The following is an 18,412-nucleotide window of genomic DNA, read 5'->3' as shown; positions in this document are numbered from 1 at the left end:
AGTATTTCCACTGGTTGGGGAGTCAGTGACAAGTGATCATCAATTTAAAATTAACAGAGGGAGGACAGAGGTTAAGAAAAATTTATTTTCACAGAGGATCGTTGGAGTATGGAATACTTTGCCACAGGTATTGGTTAAGGCAGAGGCCATTGCTTCTTAAGGAAAAAAAATGTATAAATATTTGAAGCAGAGAAAGATACAAGCTTATGTGGAGAGAGAGTGGGGTAGTGAGATTAGTTTTGGATTGAGCTGGCATTTTGTACTGTAAACTTCTACCGTTTTTATACCTCCTTATTCCCTATACATTAAAGCTTATTTCCCCAACCAAGCTCTTTACTCTACTGTCTTGCTTTTCTCCTTTCTTTGTCACACTAGTTTAAACTCTCCCCATGGCCCCCACAAAGAAATCGTGGGAAGAATGAGGACTGGGAATATTATTGAAAGCATAACTGGGATTTGAGAATCTAGAGACATATATCCAAACTGCAGATGATACTAAGCTAGGAGTAATTGTGAGCCAGAGAACACAACATTGCAAATGGACATACAGATAGATTAAGCGGGTGGGCAAAACAATGCCAGTTGCAATTTAACGTAACAAAATGCAAGATAATACAATTTGAACACATGAATGGCAAAAAGGGGGTTGCAGAGTAGATGAACAAAGAGGTTTAAGGATCCAGGTACAGGTCACTAAAAGCTGGCTTATCAATGTAAAATATAGACTAAGTGCAAAGTACTACTACAAGTTAAATATAGTGTAGGTCAGACTTCTTTTGTAATATTGTGTTCAGTCTTTGGGACCCCATTTTAGGAAGGATATCCCGACCTTGCAGAAAGTCCAATAAAGATTAATCAGGATGATACCAAGGATGAAGGGACTGAGCAATAAGAGACTATGTAAACTTGCATTATATTGCCTGCAGATGATTGAGTTGTTTGAAATGATAGGTGAATCCAGAAGAAGGGGACATCTCAGAATTTGAGCTAAGCCAGTTAAAAAGCACATCCAAGAAAAAAACACCTTCACACAAAAGGTTGTGAGAACATGGCATGCATAGCCCCAGAAAGCCAAATATGCAAAGTCAACTAGGTGTTTAAAAGGGAGAAAAGACACTTACTTAGAAAGTAAGGACATTAACAATATGGAGAAAAGGCAGGGAAATGAGATTAAATAGAAAGCTGTCATAGCTAACTGAAATGGCAGACCAGGGTTGATGGGCAGAATAGCCTACTTCTCTTCCCATGTTCCTATACCGAGTCATTAGCAAACAATCTATCTACCACACTGGGATTTTAAAAAACATTAATGACACTTGGGGAACAAAAAAATAAAATCAATGGACCAAGGCCCCGTTACAGTATTTTAAAAAAAAATACTCACCTCTTCAATTAAGAGTTTAAATACTGAAGGCACTTTGACTTCAACTTCATTCACACCAAAAAATTGTTTTCTGCACAGAAATAAAAGTCACCATACATTTTAGTAGAATAATAAACAATTTTCCATAAACTCTCCAGCCTGTAAACAGTCATAACTTTTTACCTAGCCATATTGTGTTCATTTTCAAGAATTCATGACCAATTTGGATTCAAAACATTTTTGAAGTGAATACTTCAGTGCAGTTTAATTCAATTTTCTTGAAGAAAAAAAAAGCTATTTGTTCACCGAGAGTGCAGTAAACCTCATTTTTCAACTTGGAGTTTCTTCTGCATGGGTTTATTCTGAAACCAGCCTTCAAAATGAAAATATGTGGATGAATAGCCAGCAAAGCCTACACTTTGTAAAGGGATATATTTGTACATTTACTAATGATCCTTGTACCCATGTATGAGGGTATAGTCTCAAACATAGAAGAGTGAAAAAACAGTTTAGACAGCTACTTTATGCAGAGGATGGTGAATGTATGTAATGGACTGCAAATGTCTGGTCTGCCTTTGATATTCTCATGGGGGGGGGGGGGGGGGGGGTGACCAGACTGTTGAACCCAAAGGTCTTGCACTCAGGCCATACTGCCCAATATCTAACCAGACACTAGCGCAATCCAAGGACATAACAACAGTATCCCCTTATGATCTGAACTGGATATTGCGCTTTTCATATCAGCCCTTGTGCGCTTCTCCAATCTTTTAGAAGGCAGATTGAAAACACTTCAGTGAGATGAGGCCAGATACGAATCATTAAGCTACTTTATTTTGCATACAATAGGAAGTGGGTGGGCGGTCTCTCCAACTTCAACCCAGTGACTTGCCAGTAGGCCTGTCAATGAAACCAGCATCCCCCTAACCACACAAAGGTAAATTATTGGCAGATACACCATGCTGGGCTCAAATTAATAGATCTTCCCAACGATAATGTGTGTGGATGCTTATAAGAAGCCAGAGATGAGATAACTAACTAATGTCCCTGTTCAATGCCTAGCTCATTAACATCTAAACATATTATTTTTGTCCCCAAGAAGGCATAGTTATGCATTATCATGTAAAATCTGCTGTATTGATTTTCTGCTATTGTTTAATTTTTACTATTAATAAATCTGATTTGTAGTTTCTAAGTCACAAGATCTGGTATATTCTTCCGCTATCCAAAGGCTAGGAGAGTACAAGAGAGCTCATGTCAATTCCAGTAAGCTAATTACAGTATTGAGGAAATCTGTTCAATACCAGGGTTACAATACACTTCTCTATATTGGGCATGTAAGCATAGAAGAGAGAAATATCTGATGAACCCTAACATCATAACCGCAATTATACACGTAAAGCTCTGGGGGAAAAGGGATGGAATCAAACATTCAGTAAATACAGATAGGCTACTGACTAGAGCTATGCTAGCCAGCCAGCACTAGCCCTACATATAGCATTAGCTTATATATTTCCAATTGATAACCTCCCTTTAGAAAGACAGGAAAAAGTTAAACAGTTGAGTTCCAAGCATATTGTGCTTGGCCAGACCTCGAGTAGCTGCATCACACGTGTCTGGACTTGCCACCACAAGCTGGTTTGAATCCATCTCCCAGAACTGCTGCAAAGTTGGGAGTGGTTCCTCCCGATTCTCAGAGCCTCAAATGGTCCAGGAAGCCATGCTATGCTACAACAGGCTTCAGAAACAGGAGAATCGGGAAGCCTGGCCAAACTTCGAATAATCATAGCCTAAATCCTCTGACAGTTGGATTTACAACTGCAAGAAAAATAAACTGACAGAAAAAAAAAGGAAACCAAATGTAATTTTCCACATGGGAATGACAACAGAGGGTGTCCAAATGTCAATAATGGGGAAAAGCCACTTGTAACAAGACAAAGAACTTGCATTTTATATATCATCTTATGTCCTCAGAACATTCCATAGCTTTTTATAACCAACTAATTAACTTATCAAGTACAGTCACTGTTGTTATGTAGGCAAATGCAACAGCCAATTTCAATTTGTGCGCAGCAAAGTTTCCACAAACAGCAAATGAAATGAATGACCAGTTCATCGGTTTTTGATAGTGTTTTATGAGGGAGCAGAGTATTGGACAGGGCACCAGGAGAATTCCCTACTTTTCGAATAATGCCATGGATCTTTTATATCGACTGAACTGTCAGAATAGGTGTCATCTCAAAACAGTACTGCAGACAGTGCATGGTACTTCAATATCATTAAAAGTTCACATTTTTAAGTTGTTGGGGTTGTTTCAACACTTTATAACAGACCAAAATGCACCGTATCGTTGTTGCTTTCGAGTTTCTACCCTTCCTACCCCCGAATTCCTCAGTACTGCATTAAAGTTTTATATAAATTATGTGTTCAAGTCTGCAGTCAGGCTTGAACCCACAATCTTCTGATTTAGAAGCAAGAGTGCTACCAAATGAGTCAAGCTGTAAGGATGCAGAAGAAGATCATCTGAGTATCGCTATAGTGTCAAAAGACTACGGGGGTAACTCCCCAATCCCAGGCTCCCAGCAGAAAGCTGTGCTCACGGGGACAAACGAAATGGTTGCTAAAAATATACCAACTACATAAAAGAGACTCTGGATTGATAAAAATGAAACCGCATGAACACAGATAACTGAATAACTGCAAAAATAAATTATTTAAGGATAATAACTGAGGGCAACCACTGATTCATCTGCAAAGCCAACCATCCGTGGACAGATGCAAAAATGCAAGTCAACCAATGTGCTCAAATCTGCAGAATAGAATGACTCTTTTGCCTATCTTTTTAAGTCAATCAACTTTCAATAGTCTACTTCAGGTCATGAATCAGATAACAGAAGAGGTGCTTCCAAATTGGTATATGTGTACACCTGCTGACAGTATATCTAGTGTATTCTCAGGAGGAGCTACGGTGCTACAAGTTTAAAGAGAGGCAGCTGTAATTCTTTTTCTAACCACAAGTAATAGTAAAAAGATGCTGGAACAGACAACAAAGTGTAACTACATGAAATTAAATAAAGATGTTTCGAAACAGTCCTGAAACTAAGGCAGTGAAACTACTTGTCATTACAAATTATTGACATATTAACACAAAAACAAATCACAGCTGTTAAAAATAATTGAAGGAAATCAAACCAATTGTTGAACATGTTAAAAATGAAAATGCAGAAGGGAAAATTTATGAACAAATTTAATAATGCTTTACCGATATTCCTCCAGGTCTTTACTCAGTCCTTTACTGTGATGGTCATGCATAGCAGACCATGAAATACCCTCAGTCAATCCCCTGGGAAATAAAAAAGTGTAGATAGAATATTGCAATTTTTCATAGTTGATGTATTTATTATTAAACATCAATGAATAAGAACAAAGCATATGTCCAAAATGTAATTGGGATTTAAAATTATTCATGGTTGCAGTCATGTGACGAAGATTCAATTTGAAAAAGAGCTCAGATTATAATTTAAACAATTAAAACTGTTGTAATATGTATAATTGAGGTACAGTAAGATTTTTAGATTGCTCATTTAAAAGTTAAATGGTCTTACTTTAGGTCTTTAAAATTTTGTAAGTTATTCCAGAAGTACGTTACACTGTGGTGTACAAAATAACGAACCTGAAAAGCAAGAGTGAGAATATTGACATTAAACTTAATGAAGTATTAAAGTGTTGAACAAAAAAAAACTATAGCCAACAAAAATGCATGATAGTGCAGTATTAAAAGAACACATTTTTAAGCTGTTGAGGTTGTTCCAATACAAATTAAATAAAAAATACATATACACAAGATTTTATAGGTGGCCTTGAAGAATAGTGGGTTGATGTACCACATGATATTACAGACTGAAGTGCATCTCAACATTATTGTCCTCAACTTTCTCCCCCCCACTTTCACCCCGCATATCTCGAGCAGTTATACTGTTCTTCTACCTTCAAACAGCCTACCCTCTTAAATGTTTCTTTTTAATATTCAATAGGCATTCTAACGCTTAGTAATCGCCTCCTCCTCCTGCACCCCCAGTTTTACATTAATCTAATTGTTTGATGATTAAAATTGCCATCCGACAACTCATCCGCTTCATCCTGGATCACAATGTCTTCACCTTCGATAACCAGTTCTTTACCCAAACACACGGAACAGCCATGGGGACCAAATTTGCACCCCAATACGCCAACATTTTCATGCACAAGTTCGAGCACGACTTCTTCACTGCACAGGACCTCCAACCAACGCTATACACCAGATACATCGATGACATTTTCTTTCTATGGACCCACGGCGAAGAATCACTGAAGAGACTACACGATAACATCAACAAGTTCCATCCCACCATCAAGCTCACCATGGACTACTCCTCAGAATCGGTTTCTTTCTTGGACACACGAATCTCCATCAAAGACGGGCACCTCAGCACCTCACTCTACCGCAAGCCCACGGACAACCTCACGATGCTCCACTTTTCCAGCTTCCACCCTAACCACGTCAAAGAGGCCATCCCCTATGGAAAGGCCCTGCGAATACACAGGATCTGCTCAGACGAGGAGGAACGCGATGGACACCTACAGACGCTGAAAGACGCCCTCGTAAGAACGGGATAGGACGCTCGACTCGTCGATCGACAGTTCCGACGGGCCACAGCGAAAAATCGCATAGACCTCCTCAGAAGACTAACAGGGGACGCAACCAACAGAGTACCCTTCGTGGTCCAGTACTTCCCCGGAGCGGAGAAACTACGCCATGTACTCCGCAGCCTTCAACATGTCATTGATGACGACGGACACCTCGCTAAGGCCATCCCCACACCTCCACTACTCGCCTTTAAACAGCCACCCAACCTCAAACAGACCATCGTTCGCAGCAAATTACCCAGCCTTCAGGAGAACAGCGTCCACGACACCACACAACCCTGCCACGGCAACCTCTGCAAGACATGCCAGATCATCAACACAGATACCACCATCACACGAGAGGACACCACCCACCAGGTACATGGTTCATACTCCTGTGACTCGGCCAACGTTGTCTACCTCATACGTTGCAGGAAAGGATGCCCCGGAGCATGGTACATTGGCGAGACCATGCAGACGGTGCGACAACGGATGAACGGACACTGTGCAACAATCGCCAGACAGGAGGGTTCCCTCCCAGTCGGGGAACACTTCAGCAGTCAAGGACATTCAGCCACCGATCTCCGGGTAAGCGTACTCCAAGGCGGCCTTCGAGACACACGACAACGCAAAATCGTCGAGCAGAAATTGATAGCCAAGTTCCGCACCCATGAGGACGGCCTCAACCGGGATCTTGGGTTCACGTCACACTACACGTTACCCCACCAGCGAATAAAAGTTATCTGTCTTTAATTCAACGGGTCATTTTCTGTCTTTCTCTTCCTTTTGGATGTTTCTCCCTCTCTCTCTCTGTTTTGTGTTCTGGCCGTTTGTATATTCGGTGGTCCTGTCGGTAACACCTCTCTGTCTGAACACTTTGATTGCCTTGACAACGGGCGGTTGGAAAGATTATCTGTAATCACCAGGTATTGTTCTCTGAATATAAATGCGAAACGTTCAAGGATTTCCTGACATTCACCTGACGAAGGAGGAAGCCTCCAAAAGCTTGTGATTTTCAAATAAAATTGTTGGACTATAACCTGGTGAAGATTGTTTACATTTGAAGGATAAAGAGGGTAGCTAGTAGAATTTTTTTGCACACTTAGAACATGGAATGCATTAGTGACTATTAAGGCAGAGACTACAACATCACGTAAAGTTGAATTGGATAAGTATTTGAAAAGGAATATACAAGGATATAGGATCGGGCAAGGAAATGAGATTAGAGTAGATTACTCCAGTTCAAGAGTTATCACCTGCAAAATCTGACTGGGCTCATTGGCTCTTTCTGTGCTATAATTTATATGAATCTATGATCTCTTACCTGCACTGCTTCACCCTCTGGTATTTTCCCTAGCAGCTTTTTGTTGCTGTCGACAGGATGCCCAGCTATGTGGTTTCCATATCCGTTTTCCACTGATTTACTAATTCGGGATTCCAAATTCTCCATTGGATCTGTCCCAGGAGAAAGTAATGTGCAAACCTTTGCCCGAAACCATGTCTTAAACTCATCCTGAAACAAAGAAGTTTTTTTTTCAAATACTCTGAACTAAAAACAAAAGCTTTGACATACATTAACTTTAGCGGTCCTGTTATGTTTTCATGGCTGTAAAACTTTGGGACGTCCTGAAGTTGTGAAAGGCGCTATATGTAAGTGCAAGTTCGTTCTTCTTTATTTACCATAGCATGAAGTATGTACATATGTGGAATCTCCACCCTCATCCTTCTCAAGATATCGCTTTAAAAGCCTAACATATAAAGGGAGCATCTCCAACTTCAAGATCAAATATCACAAATCCACAATTCAGCGCCACAGCAATTCGATACAGTGAAATGCTGCACCATGAGTGGTGTTATGGTCAAATCACTCAAGCCTCCATGGCTCAGTTCCTATTAGCTAGTTACGGTATGGCACTGCCAGGAATTTGGAGATGAGCAGCTGCCTACTCACCAAGCCAGTCGCCTAACTGGGGAGATAGTTGAAAGATAAAGAAAAAATAAGTCAATCATTCTTCCCCTCCAACATTCAAAAACAGCAATGTATTGACTTCACTAATATCCCAGGATTCCCTTGCTACAATGTATAAGCAAAATATCAGCAGCTCAGATTCAACATCTTGTTTTATAGCTTCCCCATCAAGTATTGTATATAAGCCACATTCTCTAAAGGATATGACTTTTCCTTGGCTCCCAAAAGTATGACCATTAGGAGTTAAAATTAAAAAACAAACAATCTCCATTGGTGTCAGCACTGGTCTTATTTTCTCAAATCCATTTTTCAAAAACAAAACTGTACGTGGGGGTAGTCGTGTGCCTTGGTAACAATGAGAGCAATTCTGCACTTTGACGGGGTAGAACTAGGAGATGGTCCTGAAATTTGACAGTACTGCACTGGGGATGTTACTATTTGGTAGCATGGGCAAGGCAACCTTTGGTATGGCACCACTGTAGAAAAGGAATCTGGAGTTTGGCAAATCTGTGGAAGGTGAACCTGAAATATGACACAAATGGAAGTGGAAAGTAGGGTTTGGCTAGCTTATGCATTCCTGGTGTCAGCAGTGGGGGGCAGGGGGAAGGTGGAGACCATGGGCCTGACGGCACTGGATGGGGAGGGATTCCATCTCCGACAGCACTGACTTTTGTGACATTCTAAGGGATCTTTACAAACAGTAAGTTTGATGTTTTGGGACTGGTTCCTGGATGTTCATATACCTGGATTGCTCTTACTACGAGCCGGCACAGACTCGATGGGCCGAATGGCCTCCTTCTATGCTGTAACAATTCTATGGTTCTATGATTCTATCTCTAGCTTGCTTCCTAAAGTCTCTGTCTGTCTCTCTCTTTGTGGTATGAAAATAGAAATATTGTAATTGCTATTAAGAAAATGCAGCTGATGGGACTTCTTAAGTTTGCTTTCAAAATTCAACTCATTTGATCTTAATTTGAAAGAATTCAAGTACAGTGAAACCTGTAAATTAGGTGTCCTTATTTTCAAAATGGTCATTGTATATACAATAAACCAGATGAGCCAAATATCCCGGGATTGGCAGTGTCTCCTACAGTATTCCTTGTTTTTTTCGCCCTCACCTGGGATGGTGCCTAATTCTGGAACCCTGCCAGCAGGATGTGATTGCTGTTCATTTTCTGTTTCTTTGGGTTTCCCAATTCATAGCCACCCTGGGGTCCTTTTCTATTGAGGGAGGGATGTTGAGATCCTGGGATCTGCTACGTTGGCAGCCTGCACAGTGCAAGGTGGCTGCTGTAGAGCTGGAGTGCCTGGGGTGTCCAGGTCAAATTGGGGGGATTAATGTCCTGCAGACCCCTGTCCAGGATCCCCTCCCTCCAAGTGCTGCAGCTGCTAATGTTTGAAGTGCTGGGGGGTGGGTAGGGGGTTGTTAGCAGCTCATCAAGGCCTGACATACTGGTGGAGTGAGATGTGGTATTGCCCTGTGGAGTTCCCGGCTTTTGTTGAAAGGGGGGTTCTTTACCCAGCATCCACAGTGGCAAAGAAACTGCTCTATCCCTGGGATAAAGCCGTGCAAGCATTCAATCCCAGAGATAGAGTGGGGTTTCTCTGCTGCAACGGATGCTGAGTTCAGAGCTCCCTATTCCACAAAAGCTGTTTCTTTCACCCGCTGCCGCCTCGCGCTAACCTGCGTGTCCCGTGTTTTAAGTTGTAAATGGACTCGGTGCATTGTGTACAACAAAAGTATAATTAATACAGTTTGTCATTTCTTCCTCACTGTGTCTTACACACACACCCTTTGTGTTTTTATTTTAAAATTACATTATAAACTTTTCCTGAATAAAGATTTTAGAATTGGCCCTTCAAATGATTTTGAACAACAACTGGACAGGAAAATGCTAGAAATTGAAGAAAAATATTCCAGCAGTTCAGCTGTCCAAATGTTATTAATTCATCCTGGAAATTACATACACTGCAGATGCTCAGGCAGTATAATTTCATTCACATAATAGAGCCACAGCTCTGGGCAAAAATATTAAGTCCAGGCCCTGGCATTTGGAAGAGGCTGAGGCCTTCAAGTAAAGCCTTTAATGAAGACATTAAAAGGCACAAAAGACTTCAATTGATACATTTAATCATGTTATTGTGAAATATGTAGTTATTTGAATGTTTTATTTTGTTTAAAATCATTTTAGAAAGCAGAAATTTCAGATAGAGCAAAATTGCGACAATTTTGTTTTCAGAAAGCATTTTCATAATTTTGGGGAAAAGTGCAAACCAAGTGGCATGATATGTAATCATTACAGGTCACTTGGAGTGCCCATTAGAAATGTTTACAATATAAAATTGTGACACAGGTTTATGCATGCCATCAGCAAAATTAATTATACTAGTAAACTGCACCTAGCATTACCCATGTATAATTGATAAACACAAGTTTTTTTTAATATACAAGATGAAGACGGAGTTGGGAGACTTCAGAAATTTGCTCCGCACTGTTACCTAGTGGCATGAGCCTGCAACTGCATCATGATGGCTGATGTAGCAAAATTGAATGGGAAATGTTGGCACAGCAATTTACAATGGTAAATATAGACTCAAAAGCATAACCAAAAATCATGAACGGAAACTACACTTGGTTTACAAATATTGCATGTTTAATGCAAGATTTTAATATACAGATACCTTTAAAGCATAGGAACAAAACCTCCAATTATATAAGAAAGCACAAACATTGCATGAGAAATGTTATATATTTACTTTTTGGGAATACATTTTTATTCTCTGGAAAGATATCACAACTGTTAAATTAAGCTTTCTACACTCAATGCAGACTTCAGCACTAAAGTTCTGTTGTTCAGATACAGAGCAAAGATACATTGCCTAACAATGTGCCTTACCATCAATCATTCACATGAGCCATTCTTAAGGTGCCTGAGTGAGAATACCCTATTTATGGTAAATTGTGAGGGCTGCCATTTTGGGGATTTGTAGTGCCCAATCTAATTTCATGTAGTGTGTTTTATACCGATCAGAAAAAGAGTAAACTTTTGTATGAGTCTGAGTCCAGAGGCAAAAAGGGCAGAGTTCAATCCAATGAAGCCACTCATTTCCTTTCACATAAATGTTTTCATTGCTATTTTACTTTTAAAAATGACTTTTATTCAGATGGCAACTGACTATCAGTGACACCACAGCAAGTCCCAAATGTATGCTCCTTTATAGGTTCACAAGAGTTCTGTACAACATTCTATAAAAGGAAAGCAGACCAAATTCCATGAGATCCGAATTACCTGACACAAGTGATACAGAGGTTTACCTACATACATCTACACACCTATACAAAATTTATAACTACAATTGCTTTCAAGGGAAACTCTGCTGACAGGAGTTAGTGATTCTTTGGAAAGGGGAGGAGTGTGAAGCAAAGCATTTTTTTTTGGAAAAATATTACTTACAAATAGCCCCATAGCTGCCATATCAATGAGACACTATACATTTGTGTGTTCACACTGAATCCTTACAACTCCAGCTGGGCAGAAGGCACATAATGTCATTCATACGTTAGCAAAAGAATAAAGGTATCTCTATATATCAACTTGATGAGCAAATGAACACAGAAAAAAAAATGACTATTTCTCCTTGCATTCTCTTAATTCCAATTTTTTTTTGAAAAGGGTTGATCAATCTCATGTCCTCAAACAATGCTCCCATTATTACCCTTTTTTTCTTTTCATACAAGCATCAGATCTGATGACAAATCAGAGGGACGCATCAGTGCAAAGAGCCAGGTGCAGGGCCGAGAACAGACCGCCAAGTAGTCAAATAGAGGGTAGGCCAAAAGAGTAGGTTTCTGGTCAACAATGGGCTGTGGATCAGGGAGGAGGGTAGGACAGGCAGGAAGAAGTCAATAATGGCAAAAATCAGGAAAGGGCACAGAATGGACTGAGAAGGAATGTAGACAGGGCAGGAGGAGGGCCACAGTGACGGGAAAGGTGGCAAAAGCTACCAGCTCAAACGAGAACAGGCCACAGACCTTCAGCGACAGGGAACAGGAACACATGGTGGGAGCCATTTAGCAAGGTATAAAACAAATTATTTAGTTTTTAATAATTGGAATCTTTAAAACAGTAATTATTTTCGTTTTATTTTGGAAGATAGTATTACCTTGAAGTTGCCCCTTGTAAGTAAAAGATAATCAAGATGGCAGCGGAGCTAGGAATGAGTTGCGTTTTGGTACACAGAGCCACCTGGTGGCCACAGCCTGTAATTATATAATCACGACAGTTGTCATACAGAAATAGAATGGGAAATGTGGACATGGTCATTTGTAATGGAAAAAGTTAACACAAAAATATGGCAACAGAAAGTAAGGTTTGTAAACAGAAAATGCCAGCATAAGATTTTTTAATAACATACTAGTCGATCTCCCCTGGCGTTATCATAGAATGATACAGCATAGGAGGCGGCAATTTGGCCCATTGTGCCTGTGCAGGCACTTTGAAAGAGCTATTCAATTAGTCCCACACCCCTGTAAATTTTTCCCCTTTAAGTGTTTATCCAATTCCCTTTTGAAAGTTATTATTGAATCTGTTTCCACCACCGTTTCAGGCAGTGCATTCTAGATCATAATAACGTGCTGCATAAAAAAACAAATCTCATGTCGCCTCTGCTTCGATTGCCAATTTCCTTAAATCTATGTCCTCTGGTTACTGACCCTTCTGCCACTGAAAACAGTTTCTCCTTATTTACTCTATCAAAACCCTCCACAATTTTGAACACCTCTAACAAATCTCCTCTTAACCTTCTCTGTTCTAAGGAGAATCCAAGTTTCTCTAGTCTCTCCATGTAACTGAAGTCTTTCAGCCCTACTACCATTCTAGCAATCTCCTCTGCACCCTCTCTAAGGCCTTGACATCCTTCCTAACATATGGTGTCCAGAATTGGCCACGATACTCCAGCTGGGGTCTAACCAGTGTTTTATAAAGGTTTAGCATAACTTCCTTGCTTTTGTACTCTTATGCCTCTATTTATAAAGCCAAGGATCCCATATGCCTTTTTAAACAGTCTTGTCCTGCCACCTTCAAAGATTTGTGTATGTGCACCCCCAGGACTTTCTGTTCCTGCACCCCCTTTAAACTTGTACCATTTAGTTTATATTGCCTCTCCTCACTCTTCCTACCAAAATGAATCACTTCACACTTCTCTGCGTTAAATTTCATCTGCCATGCGTCTGCCCATTTCACCAGTCTATTTAAGTCTTCCCGAAGTCTGTTACTATCCTCCTCACTGTTTACTACATTTCCGAGTTTCGTGTCATCTGCAAAATTTGAAATTATGTCCTGTATACCCAAATCCAGGTCATTAATATATATTTTTAAAAAGCAGTGGTCCCAACACCGACCCCTGGGGGACACCACTGCACTCTTCCCTACAGTCTGAAAAACAACCGTACACTATTCTCTGCTTTCTGTCCCTTAGCCAATTTCATATCCATGCAGCTGCTGCTCCTTTAATCTCATGGGCTTCAATTTTGCTAACAAATCTATCGTGGTATTTTATCAAAAACCTTTTGAAAGTCCATATACACATCAATTGCACCACCCTCATCAACCCTCTCCATTACATACAGCAAGTTAAGATCAAGTGTGGTCCTCACGTGAAACCCGGTTGGAGGGCAGGTGATAAATGAATCATAGTATTACATAGAATGTACTGCACAGAAACAGGCCATTTGGCCCAACAGGTCCATGCCTGTGTTTATGCTCCACACAAGCCTCCTCCTACCCTTCTTCATCTAACCCCAACAACTTATCCATCCATTCCTTTCTCTCTCACGTGTTTATCTAGCTTCCAGTTAAATGCATCTATGCTAGTCGCCTCAACTACTGCTTGTGGTAGCAAGTTCCACATTCTAACCACTCTCTGGGTAAAGATGTTTCTCCTGAATTCCCTATTCGATTTATTAGTGACTATCTTATATTTATGACCCCTAATCCTGGTCTCCCCTGCAAGTGGAAACATCTGCTCTATGTCTACCCTATCAAACCCTTCCATAATCTTAAAGACTTGTATCAGGTCACCCCTCAGTCTTCTTTTTTCCTAGAGAAAAAAACCCCAGCCTGTTCAATCTTTCCTGATAGATATAACCTCTCAATTCTGGTATCATTCTAGTACATCTTTTCTGCACCTTCTCCAATGCCTCTTTATCCTTTTTAAAAATGTGGAGACCAGAACTGTTTACAGTATTCCAAGAGTGATCTAACCAACGTTCTATACAAGTTTAACATAACTTCTCTGCTTCTCCATTCTATCCCTCTAGTAATGAACCTCAGTGCTTTGTTTGCTCTTTTTATGGCCTTATTAACCTGCGTCACTACTTTTAATGATTTGTTTATCTGTAAACCCAGATCCCTCTGCTCCTCTACCCCATTTAGACTCTTACTTTCCAAAGAGTATGTGGCCTCCTTATTCTTCCTGCCAAAACGTACCACCTCACACTTATCTACACTGAAATATATTTGCCAATTACACACTCATTCTGCAAGTTTATTAATGTCTTCCTGTATTATGTCGCAGTCCTCCTCGGTATTAACTAGACTCCTCCACCCACCCACCCCCCCCCACCACCCCAACAAAATTGGTGTCTTCCGCAAATTTTGAAATTGTACTTCCAATTCCCATGTCCAAATCGTTTATGTAAATGGTGAACAACAGTAGTCTCAGCACCGATCCTTGTGGAACATCACTTCCAATCTTTTGCCAGTCTGAGTAACTACCTTTAACCCCTACTCTGTTTTCTATTTTGTAGCCAGCTTGCTATCCATTCTGCTACTTGTCCCCTGACTCCACATGCTCTGACTTCAGCTATGAGTCTAATGTGGTACCTTATCAAAGGCCTTTTGAAAATCCAAGTATATTACAACCACTGCATTATCCTTGTCTACCCTTTCTGTTACTTCTTCAAAGAATTCAATAAGGTGGAATCAGGATGCATGGATGTAATTCAGGCCCCATTTTCAAGTCTTACGTTCTGTTTTTAAATCTATATATGTTAAAAAGCTTACATCTGTTCTCACTGTTTCCATAATAAATTCCCATGTCAACATTTATAATGGAATTTGCCTATGTAAGCTTGTCACACTGCAATTACACTCTTCCCCCTAGTGGAAGCACTGTGGATAAAAGAAAATAAAGGCTCTGAAATTTTCCAGAGAGGTTTCACAGACTGGACAGGAAGCCACCAAGTAGCCAGTAAGTGTAATTACAGCGTGATGGGTTTACATTCACTATAAATGTGGACATAAGAATTTTTAAATGGAAAAAGTTGACACAGAAAATGTGACGAAAACAGGAAGTCAAGAGATGCAGCCAGGAACTGCCAACAGACACAAGATTTTTAATAAGATATAGACGGATACATAAATAGATTTACATTTTGTCTCAGGACAAATCAGTTGGGGCAAATCAATGGGATAATGTACCTCATGAGTTATAAACTCTGATGAGCCCGATGAGCTTGTGGGGGTTTCTTTGGTTGCAAAATCGTGACAACACACCATATGCCACACAGAAGTATTTTTTCCTTTTATAGTTATTTTAAATTTCATCCCCAGGAGGGACAACTGAATGGGAGTTGACTTTTTAAAGTTTTTTTCACATCACTAAACTTTTCCCTTTGGGACCCAAACTGCAGAAGACTGTTTATGCTGCAGTCTGAAACCTCTGGATGCTGTATTAGACATTTGGGTCCAGAGAACGAGTTGATCTGCCACTGATTGTATTCACACACATCTTCAGCATTGCTGCACTAAAGATGGTGAATGGCCATATGCTAAGTCAATCTTCTCCAGAACCTCAAAATCGTGGAATTTTCTAACCGCCCTCAGTTTTTCCTTCCTCCTTTAAGTTTAGCCTCTTAAAACCCAAGATTAGCAGCACCTAATCAGCATTCCTGTTTAACTTCACCTCTTTTAACCTTGATAGTGCCCAGTAGTGTAAAACATGGCTCTCAAATAAAGAAAAAGTCAATACAGCTCTAAATACCCAGAATTTCCAGCAGCCATCCTGTCCAAATTATCAGCTTTGAATGAAGCTACATACTTGAGGGACACAAGAAGAATATATTATCTGACCAAGGGTCTGATTCTAAAAGAATTGGGTCCCTACTTTTCAAATCAGTCGCATCCGAAGATGAGTACTTCACTCTGTGATAAAGATAATTGACAGCAGAACAAGAAACAGTACGGGAATCAATAAATTAAGGCTTATAGTGACTGTGATTTAAGAGTACAGTAGATGAAGAGCTGTGCTTAAAAAAAATCAAACTCTCAAAAAAAACATGCAGATAGGTTTCCTAAAAAGAAACTTAACCATCGGCAAGCTTTAGGTGCTAAAAATGGGGATACGTGGCTAATTTCTGCTCCACAACTCAAAGTACTTTTGGTATGTGAAAGTTGATGAGTTTTTCAAAGCATGTATTTGCTCTCTGACTTTACAAAGTAGTGAAATATCCACCTTCAAAGAAAATGACTAGTATGAAGAATGACCAATTCAAAGAAGAAGTAAATTTCTCCCAACTAAAGAGACTTTTGGACAGCCCATTTATTATTACATTTGACAATTCTTTCAAAAAAAAAAACTATGATTTCTCTCCATTCTTGCATTTTTAGTTAAGAAACTGGGAATCATATAAATGTCAATTGAGGATAACTAAAGGAAGCATTAGAGAAGCGAGCAGGCAATGAATCTCCATTCTCCCAGCTTGCACTGCGGCACAAATCATCAATATCAGAATATTGGCAGCTAAATGTGGCACTAATAAAAATTGCCCTTTATCCGTATCTACTTGGAAATTGCTCTAATGGTACTAAAACTTTAATAATGGGGTGTTTTCCTTTGAAGCAGATTCTGTAAATAGCCATTCTATTTCCTCAAATACAAAGCCAAATGCACAGACTAAAGTTTACTTTTACTAGCTGTATACTTACTGTGGTCCTCAACAGCACAATTTCAGCCTCTTTAAGAGATGTTTGGGTGCACGTTGCCTTCACACTCCACTCAGGCATCCAGTAAAGAAGCAGGAGAAGGAAACCACCAGTGCAGATGGCACCAATTGCAACCAGAACCAGCTTCCAAAGACATAGTTCATATCCATAAATCTCCTGCAACAAACAAGCTATGTTATTAGTCTGTAACAAGGCTCTCTGTTGCTCATATATAATCAAAGAATGATCCAGCACAGGAGGCCGCCATTCGGCCAATCGCGCCTGTGCCATTTATTCTATTTTAAACATTAGCAGATCACTGATTTGTTAGTATGCGTTACATAACATTATTTGGGAAAATGTCTGTAATCAAACACAGGACAACGATATACATAAATAGCAAACTTTGCTTAATTACAGTTGTCAAGTTATAAAATTAAACATAAAAAGTACAACTCACTGGAAATCATTAGTAAATATTTTTAATAAGTTAGTTAGTGTACTAATAGATTTATATCCCAGTTACCAATAATGAAAGAATAAGTAATTTATAAGAACTGCAATAAAAACATAGAACACTTCCTCAGTTTACTCAGATTCTGTTAATAAACAATGTTTCACAACAATTCATATGCATTGCATGTTTGCACTGAAACACTGTTTTTTGGTCTATAAACTACATTAGCATTATAGCTAAAAGTGAATCAGACTACAAGGTTATAATGGCAGTTACTTGGTTGAGTTGATCTGAGAATAAATCTTTTTAAAAATATGACTTGAAAAGTACAATTAATAAAAGTTAAGTAATACAACATTATCTGTTAAAGGGTCTGGAATTTCCTGTGAATTTGCTTCCAAAAAGATGTGTAAACGAGGCGCACTGCCAATTTCCAGTGTAAAAGATCGAGGAAATTTGTGCGTAAATGACATAAACCCACTTTTAAGCTATGCCCAAATTTCCTAGATCTTTTATGCCCGTTCATAGAGACCTGCACCTGGGTTGCATGTGGCTAATTAACATGGCTCCACTCCCATAGGAAATGGACCAGAATTCTTGGCACACAGGGACCAGTGGACACCTGATCCCGACACAAATCTGCAGTTTCAGGAAGCATACAGGTGGTACTCGCTCTCTGCATCTTCAAGTCAATTTTGTAGTCTTCTTTATTCATCACAATGACTCGTCTGCTGGCATTACCCTAGCTTGCCATAATATTGGAAGAGGAAGAGGGGTAGCAGAGGCAGGAGACCCAGAGAGTAAAGTGGCACAAGCGAAGACACCATTCCAGAAGGCATAATCACCTTCTGAAGAATGTATACGCTGCACTTGTCACATGATGAAAATGTCAGCGGTGCCGAGCAGGTGGTTGAGAGGGCCACTGCAGTTCTCAAAAACCGCTTCAGGTGCCTGGACAGGTCTGGGGATGTCCTGTA

The 18,412-nt window shown here is 39.8% G+C and overlaps 1 protein-coding gene across 3 annotated transcripts in view; it reads right to left on the bottom strand.

The window, feature by feature from the left end:
* The window catches only part of atp13a3 (ATPase 13A3), a 116,062-nt gene that overhangs the window by 73,644 nt on the left and 24,006 nt on the right, over window positions 1-18,412 (bottom strand). For 2 of the 3 annotated variants that reach the window (XM_067995270.1, XM_067995271.1), the window contains exons 3-7: window positions 16,982-17,155; window positions 7,350-7,538; window positions 4,966-5,033; window positions 4,623-4,703; window positions 1,385-1,454 (exon numbers count right to left, since the gene is read on the bottom strand). In XM_067995270.1, coding sequence (XP_067851371.1) covers window positions 1,385-1,454; window positions 4,623-4,703; window positions 4,966-5,033; window positions 7,350-7,538; window positions 16,982-17,155 — 582 coding nt within the window. Of the gene's footprint in view, window positions 1-1,384; window positions 1,455-4,622; window positions 4,704-4,965; window positions 5,034-7,349; window positions 7,539-12,158; window positions 12,437-16,981; window positions 17,156-18,412 lie in introns of those variants that run through there. The other variant, XM_067995272.1, reaches the window with a different exon arrangement.

This window comes from Heptranchias perlo, chromosome 13 (assembly GCF_035084215.1).
Source record: "Heptranchias perlo isolate sHepPer1 chromosome 13, sHepPer1.hap1, whole genome shotgun sequence".
In the NCBI taxonomy this organism is placed as follows: Eukaryota; Metazoa; Chordata; class Chondrichthyes; order Hexanchiformes; family Hexanchidae; genus Heptranchias; species Heptranchias perlo.
Note: the sequence above shows the minus strand (reverse complement) of the source record. Positions and strands in the feature narration are given on the sequence as shown.